Source organism: Agelaius tricolor, unplaced genomic scaffold, assembly GCF_023055355.1.
Source record: "Agelaius tricolor isolate 1412-34295 unplaced genomic scaffold, bAgeTri1.0.p SCAF_24, whole genome shotgun sequence".
NCBI lineage: Eukaryota > Metazoa > Chordata > Aves > Passeriformes > Icteridae > Agelaius > Agelaius tricolor.
In genome coordinates, this window is record NW_027269284.1 from 3,825,323 (window position 1) to 3,833,748 (window position 8,426).

The 8,426-nt window shown below is 40.6% G+C and overlaps 1 protein-coding gene across 9 annotated transcripts in view; it reads left to right on the forward strand.

Annotated features, from left to right (window-relative positions):
• ST3GAL5 (ST3 beta-galactoside alpha-2,3-sialyltransferase 5) overlaps window positions 1-6,307 on the forward strand; it is a 30,402-nt gene extending 24,095 nt beyond the window's left edge. For all 9 annotated transcript variants that reach the window (XM_071447139.1, XM_071447144.1, XM_071447146.1 and 6 more), the window contains 3 exons: window positions 237-423; window positions 2,358-2,516; window positions 3,685-6,307. In XM_071447139.1, the coding sequence (XP_071303240.1) occupies window positions 237-423; window positions 2,358-2,516; window positions 3,685-3,948 (610 nt within the window). In that variant the 3' untranslated portion in view covers window positions 3,949-6,307. The remainder of the gene's footprint in view (window positions 1-236; window positions 424-2,357; window positions 2,517-3,684) is intronic.
• The last annotated feature ends 2,119 nt before the right edge of the window (window positions 6,308-8,426 follow it).

Consider the following 8,426-nt stretch of genomic DNA (forward strand, 5'->3'; position numbering starts at 1 on the left):
TCCCAAATTCTGCATTTGTGCCATTTAATCTAGAAATAGAATTGGCTTCCTCCCAAAGATAAAAGGGTTGCAGAAGTGCATGAGGCGAGAACATGTGGGTTGTGTGAAAACACCATAGTCTGTTCTGTTAAAAATCTGTGGGCCAAACAACAAGTTTTTGCTTAGTGTCTGATACTCTAATGAGATTGTAACCTGTTTATTTAATACCCCTCCACTGTGGGTTTGTTTTCCCCCAGGTTAAATGATGCACCAGTTCAAGGCTACGCGGATCACGTTGGTAACAAAACAACGATACGGATGACGTACCCCGAAGGAGCCCCCCTTTCTGAGCACGAGTATCCTCCTGCAAGCTTGTTTGTGGCTGTTCTGTTTAAAGGAGTTGATTTCAACTGGCTTCAAGCCATGGTAAAAAATGAAACCTTGGTATGTAATGTGACAGTCTCACGTACCTGTATTTTTGTTTGGTTTTTCTTTTCTAATGCTTAAAGAACCTGATTGATCTGTTACTTCCTGGCTTACCATGCTGAGGATCTTTTATGTAACCTTGTGGGTTTTTTTAGCTCTGTCTCCTAGTTACAGTTGGACCAGCATTTGTGTTCAAGCCCCATGCTGACAGTAACACTGCTTTTTTTTTTTTTTTGTGGAGATATTGGTGGTTTGCACCAGGCTACGTGACATACTGAGCGTTTGCTGAAGTGGAATTCATTTCACATTTGGTTTAAGTGACTTGACCAAGTCTGCAGAGCCCAAAATAGAAATGAGATTTCTGAATGCTAGTCCATTTTTTTAGCAGCTAAAGTCTGTACTGCTACAGTGGGCATACATGGAATTAATGTGTAATTGAACATTTGTCTGAGGTTCCTAAATTATGAGGTTGCTTATTTTTCACTAAACATTTATAGAAGTGCTCAGATTTCTAAGGAACTGATGGAAGGGGTTGATGTTTCCAAATTAATGTGAACTGGTGGCTTCCACCTCTTTTAATCTGCAGGCAGATAATTTCAACAAGTAAAAGTTACTGAGACAGGTTTAGAAGCCAGCCTGTCAAGTCTTTTAACAGTTTGATCTCTGCTAGTTTAGGTACTCCAAATTCCTTTCTCAATTCTGTGATTTGTACAATATGGGAAGGTGTGTTTAATCTTGACCATGACTGTCTACTGCTACACCAAAGAGTCAGGAAGATGCTTAAGGGACTGGAGCATCTCTACCATGAGCAAAGACTGATAGAGCTGGGAGTGTTTAGCCTGGAGAAGAAAAGGCTTGGAGGGGATCTTATTAATGTACATAAATAAATATCTGAGGGGAGGATGCAAAGGGGATGGAGCCAGGCTCTTTTTGGTGGTGCCCAGTGATAGGACAAGAGGAAACTTGTCAGGTTGAATATCCATGGACATCTTTCTTAAAATCACCTAGACATGATCTGGAGCATCTGCCTCAAGGTATCTACTTGGGTCAGGGAAGTTGGACCTTGTGATCTCCAGAGGCCCTGTCTAACTTCAGTGGCTCTGTTATATTGTGAGCTGCAGCCCTACTTCCTTCAAATGCTCAGCTGTCAGTTGGCTCAGCTCTCTGTGCAGGCACTGGCACTGAGAAAACTGATCCAGAGCATGATTGGGAAAACAGGAGCACTGCAACCTGTATTTGATCAGTTCAAGCTGTTGTTCCTTAAAGCATATTTAAAAAAATACCAGGTCTATGTTGGAGCTGGATCAGTTTAATTTTTTAATTAAATTAATTTGTTTAATGTTGCCCATTTCATGGAAAGGCTTGCAGAATTAGTGTGATGTGATATTTCTTCTTCCATTAGCAGGGATCTGACTGACTGCAGTGGCATGAGATCAGAGTCTGGGTTTCTGAGTCCTGTGTAAATCCTCTTCTGAAGGGTTGCATTTATCACTGGGTGGATGCTGTCAAGCAACAGCTCTTCACTTCAGAGCTTGAGTACAATTGCTTTAAATCTGGTGCTTGCTTCAGAATGCCTGGTTAATGTTTGTGGGAAACTGTGCTTCCCTTCCCCATTTCTTTAAATACTGTTGCCTGCTCAGCTGTGCTGGGGCAGGCAACAGTATTTAAAGAAATGAAGAACCCATGGGTGCTGGTGAATATGTTGACTGATAAACACAAAGTGCAGTCAAGTATTCAGGATAAACAGCTATTCCCTCTACTGTGCTCTCTGCAATTCCAGGTACTTTAAAGGTTTTTCCTCTTTTGGGTCAGTCATTTGGTCTGTACACTGATATTTCCAAAGCACCTTAGCTGTAAACTGCTAAATTTTTCAGGGTTACTGGTGAATTCTGTAACTTCTATGCTGTGTTTGTCTCAGTTTCCCTCTGAACTAGATTTTTTATTTCTCTTAGCCTCTGTGGGCACGACTCTTCTTTTGGAAGGAGGTTGCTGAGAAAATTCCTTTCACATCAAATCAGTTTAGGATTCTGAATCCAGTTGTTATCAAAGAGACAGCTTTGGACATTTTACAGTTCCCTGAGCCTCGATCAAAGTTCTGGGGTTGGGATAAGGTAAGAAGTTTCCGTTGAACAAAAGGAGACCATAAAATACAAAGTAAATAAAATAAGAAGCTGAAAAAAGTTTTGGGCTTTTTACTTTCTCTGTGCAGAGCTGGTTTCAGGTAATTAGGAAATTAATGTGCTTTCAAAAAACTCTTGTATTTTCTTGTGCAAAATCAATGTAAGATTTCAGCTCACCTTTTTAGATGAGGTATTTTGCCTGTATGCTGACATGCAGTGGCATTCAGATGCAGTGAGACATAAACTCATTCCAGTGTTTAAAAACATGCATTTGATGTATGTTAAGCTTGTTAGAAACAGCCCTGTTAAGCTAAACCAGCCATCAGCTGTAGCCAGATGTCTCCAGCTGCAGGGAAAGCAGAGAGAGCCTGGAAACCAGGGCAGTGTGAAGCAGCCTTCCAGCTGCTGGAATTGCTGTGTATGCCAGAGAAGGCTCAGGAGCAGCTGATGGGCATTTCCTCCCTCCATGTCCTTTGCTCCAGCAGTGGTACAGAGTGATGAATTGCCTGGTTTAATTACACACTGCATTTTTGTTACTTTAATTGCATGTTTGAGAAATTGAATGTCACTAGTTCTCTTGAACCACAAAAATACTAACCATCATCTCTTTACCAAAATGTGAAAGCACTTAAGATTATTGCACAAATATTTGAAGGATCTTCTCACATTTCTTTATCAAAATAACATATACCAAGCTGAGTATCTTAATGGTATTGTAGTATATTTGCCTCTTTCACAGGTTGTTTAGTGAAAAGTCATATTGTGAAGAATACTGTTAGAGAGCCTGTTGTTGCTCAAGAATTAGATAAGTGTACATTATGTCAAGTTTAACTCTGTGTCAGAGGTTGTTTGACTGTTTGAAGTGAAGGATCACTTGCAGTTTAACTACACAGTGATAGGGCATCTTGCTTCCACAGGAAAAAGAAAATCAGTGTTGACAGCCAAAAGCCAAATACTTAAATTGTATAGTATTTTGCCCTGGGGTTTTTAGTTTTACTTGATCATTTAATTGATTTCTAGTTGTAGTTATAATTGATTTCAGTTTTAAATGAGGAGAGGGAATGAATAGACAAAGTCATTAAATTGTGTAAAGTGTTTATAAACAAAGTAAAGGAAAATATGTTTGAACTGAGCAAATTTCACTTTTCTCCCTTTTTAGAATGTACCTACAATTGGGGTCACAGCAGTTGTTCTGGCCACACATTTATGTGATGAAGTGAGCTTAGCAGGATTTGGATATGACCTGGATCAGCCCAGCACACCTTTGCACTATTACAACAACCTCTGCATGGCTGCCATGAAAGAACAAACTATGCACAATGTGACAAGTGAAACAAAATTCCTGCAAAAACTGATCAAAGAAAAAGTGGTCAAAGACCTGACTGGAGGGATACACTGTGAATTCTGCAGCAAAGACAGCTAGTGACCAACTTGCAGCATGGATAGGATTTGTTACATTTCCAGAGGTTCAGCTGCATCAACCCTTTCCCTCTCTTTAGTTCTTTAAAGTGTACCTGAAATGGACACGGGATCCCTGCTGCCTTTTTTGATGTCCCATTCAAGTTGTCAGACTTCTAAATTAATTTCCCTGTGAGACATTACTTTGCACATTTCTGTGAATAGCTGTGTAAATATCTTGTCAATTCAACTTGGAGTTGAAAGACATCCATTTAAAGTATTTAATATTTTAAGTTGTCTGAATAAAAGCAGGTTTTTTGTTTTCAAATGTACATGGAACACACATGGCTGGCCTGAATTGTCTAACAGAATGTGCAAGAGTTATTTTCTCCTGATCTGCTGTCTTTGTTAGTCCAGTTCCTGGTATATTGACTCCTTTTCATGCATGCCATGAAAAGAAAAGCATATGCTTGTCAAGTCTTGCATGTCCTGAACTTGAGCATTGCATTTACTCCTCAAATACTTATATTCTTTTGCTAATACATTTTTTGGGGGGTGAAGGACAAATGTAGGAGTGAAGGAAAAGGAATTGTTGTGGCAACAACTGAGTAGTAAGTACTTTGATGTTCATGATTGATATGAAAACCATTGATATATTAATGTTTTGGGTTAGAATCCTGCTTTGTGAAGCACATTCGGGCCCAGGGCACTCTAAAGAGGAATTAGCCAGGAGGAGGCTTTAACCCAAACCAGGTCATTTGTCATTTCCATTCCTGAAGACCTGTCTAAATGTTTCTAACTAGATGATTTGCAGCAGAGTTCAGCTCCCCCAATTAATGAAGTGGCATTAACACAAAATCTGCCCCTTCTTTAAAATTTATTTTTGAGTGACTTGAGAACTGCTGGTTCTATAAAACACTCATTTGTATCAATCATTTAGCAATTCTAAAGCCTGTGACTAGGTTACAATTTCCACTGGTTAATTTTATGATCCTTAAGTAATTATAGATATTAATAGTCACCTTAATAGTTTGCAATGCTTGTGAAGTCCAGTATTGACTATTTAATTGGAGAGGTAGATTTGTTGGTTTTCCCCAAGTCAGTAATTGGGTGAATGTTTAAGTTAAGAAGAAAATCACTATAAGAAAGTAGCATAATCTATAACAAGGTAGATAACTGCTGAAAACAACAAATTTAAAAGACAAAAAGAGAAAAGAAAGCTATAGATGTATGTTTTTGGGGGTGGAAATCAGTGCACTGCTAAGGCACTCACTGGGCTGTGCAGATGTGTAAGCAAGTTTTTATGTTTTTGTTATTAGTAGAGTATCAGGTGTGACTGTTTGCACTGAGGAGTGGTGTTGCTCAGTCTGCAGTGTGAGAAAAAAGCTTCCTTTGGCAGTGGGAGCTTGTCAGCAAATCAGTCAAGGGTTGATAAAAATATTGTTGATAAAAATATTGTTCTTAGTCATAGACTCTTCACCTGGTGAATGTTCCCACTTTTCTTTGTTATGGACATAGAGATGAATGAAGTTGTAGTTCCACATTTTAAAAATACTCATGTGGAAATGCAAGATTGGGGTGGTTGTGTTTTGGGTTTTTATTCTGTGGAGAGCAGATCTAATGGATGATAATGTTAGAATGCAGGAGCAGCAGACTGATGCTCAGTGTTGTACTGAGAGGCAATAAAAGGACATCAGATCATGAACCATAACTGAATAAAGTTGTGGACCTCATCTTTCCTAAGTCCCACATGTCTACAGGTCCTTTAAAGTCAGTTGTGGGGGGTGAACAAATTTGAAAATCAGGAATTCTTGTTTCTGGCACTATGTTCATAGCAATAATACTAATCTAGCCTTCTCTTCCATGAAAAACATTAATTTTTATATTAGCAATAAATTTCTAGTCTGTTATTTTTTGTAAGTATATGATGTTATTTAATTTAAAAATATTTCATGTGTGAAGAGTTTTATACAAATAGTCCTTTAGTTAATATATTAAAATGTGGTGACTATTTTCTCCTGGTATTTAAACTGGAAGCAGGATGCATTAATTTCATTTAGTATTAATGAAATTTTGGAAGATTTCAGAATGTGTGTATTGGGAGGATGTCTTGAATACACCAGAAGTCTGTATTTCTGAGCACATGGTCCCTCACCACTTCATTTTGTTCAACAACTTAAAAATAACCAGTTGATTAATGTAAATGCCAATAGCTTTTTGGAGATGCTGTATTTACTGTCAAATTTGCAAACTGTGTGGATGTAGGATTAGATTTCCTACCTGTTTTATGGCTTGTGATAAAACTTGTTCTCCATGGTAGTCTGTGCAGACTTGACACTCCATGAAATGGCAGCAAAAAGCAATAAACTGATGAAACCACTTTCTATTTATGTATTTGTCACTCAGTTTGCCAACTGTTCTTCCTCCTCTTTTAAGGATGTTGCATGTCTTGCTGATCCAGTTGAAAGTCTTGATGCAATCCCACATACCCCAAAACAGGGGAGATGGTAGCTGGTAACTTTTTCTCTGTTAGTTTATGCCTTTTTAATGCCTGTCAGTGGAATTATCTGTCTGGTGCTTGGAAGAGAGGAAGCCCTCTCAACACTGACCAAATTGTGGGCTTACAAGATTTTGAAGTTAATGTGGATGAGAATATTTTGGACTGGGTTATAGCATTGGCCTTGAAATCAGGGGTGTGCCTCCTACAATGGTGTAAACTAAACACTGCAGCTTCTGATCTGTGCCTCAGCCTTGCTGGAAGAGAGATAAGAACAAAGCTCTGTGTGTTCTGTTACTGTTTCACAGATTTATGCTTTGCAAAGAATCTGCATCCTTTGTAAATAGGCCTTGATAGTGTTTGGTTAAAAAGTCACAAAGATTTTGGGAGCTGTGATAAAGCCATGTGTTCTGCATTGAAATCCTCTGTGTAACTCTCTTTGTAGGAGCTCTCACAGCCAGGGATATGCCTTATCTATTCTGGTGCTGAATGTTTTCATGGTTCCTGTGCAGGAAGTTGCACAAGGAGACATGAAGATCTGCCTGACTGGAGTGGGGAAGTGCCAAAAAGGGTGACTGCAGTCTGTGCTGGGTTGGCATCAAAACTGGGTACTAAACTTGTGGGGACTGTTGAGATGCTGGTAAGGAACTGAAGAGAGTTCAGCCTGTCCAGTGCATGGATGTTTGTGGATAGCTCCAGCTCTCGTGCTGCAGTTGGAATTCCTGCAGGAAATGGGAGGGCAACAGAGGAGGCAGCTGTGGAGCATGAGTCTGATCCTCTTACCTGGGCAAGGGAGGATGAAGAGAGAGCACTTCTGTTAAGAACAGCTCAGATGTGATCCTGTGCCTTCCTTCCTCCAGCCTGCCAGCAGCAAGGTTTTGTACAAATGTTTGATTTTACCAGCTTAGGAAAAGGTTCTGCCCCCAGAGGGTGGCTGGGCACTGAGCAGGCTCCCCAGGGCAGTGGTCACAGCACCAGCCTGGCAGAGCTCAGGGGGTGTCTGGACAATGCTCTGGGGCACAGGGGTGACTCTTGGGGCTGTCCTGTGCAGGGCCAGGAGCTGGACTGGATGATCCTTGGGTCTCGGGTTGGCTGTCTGTCTCTGCCCCGGGACGCGTGGGATGGTTCTGAGGCAGCCCGCGCTCCGAAGAACGAGTCTGGACTCTTCACTTTTCCATCTTCAGGTTGTTTATTTTTTCTTATCTACAAAATTTTCTTTCTGCCCAGCTGAGATCTGCTCAGCAGGGCAGCCACGAGCACTCTGACCGCCCCTGAGGTGGTGGTGTCCTTTTATACTACAAACTACATAGTATAACATATTTACACTTAATTTACAAGTATAACATATATACACTTAATTTACTATATTTACAAGTATAACATATTTACACTTAATTCCCAATACCCATCACCTGTGTTAGACAGTGCACTTCTACTCTAAACCAATCCCCAAGTGCCAACATCACAGCAGAAAATGGAGAACAAGAAGAAGAAAGAAGGACGAGACACACCCTGATTCCTCCATCTTGTCTCCATAACCCATATACCAAACCCCCCAAAATCTCTATTTCCACCCTGTAACTACATCATTCTTGCACCATTCAAACCCATGTGGCTCTCATGTCCTCATACACAGGTGGCAATTTGCTGGAAGGATCCAAGTCAAGCCACCAGGTGTTCTGGGCAACATGCCAGGGTCTCCAAGCCCCCCGAGAGGGTTTTCGGCAACTCTGGACATCCAGAGGGACGTGCTGAGTTCCCACACTTGGGGGTCCCTTCCAACTCAGCTTATTCTGTGATTCTATGAAATGTAAATGAGTTTTGGGCCATTTGGCATCAGCATTGTCCCCCATCTCCTGAGGGTGCTGGAAGATAAACAACCCACCCCTAGAGTCCCTAAGGGGCTAATGCTCCTAATGCCTTATGTTTTTAATTGTCCTTTTGAGCTACACAAATCGTGCTTTTCTTGTCACAAACAGTCCCCTCTTTCCTCTGCCTCTGTGCCC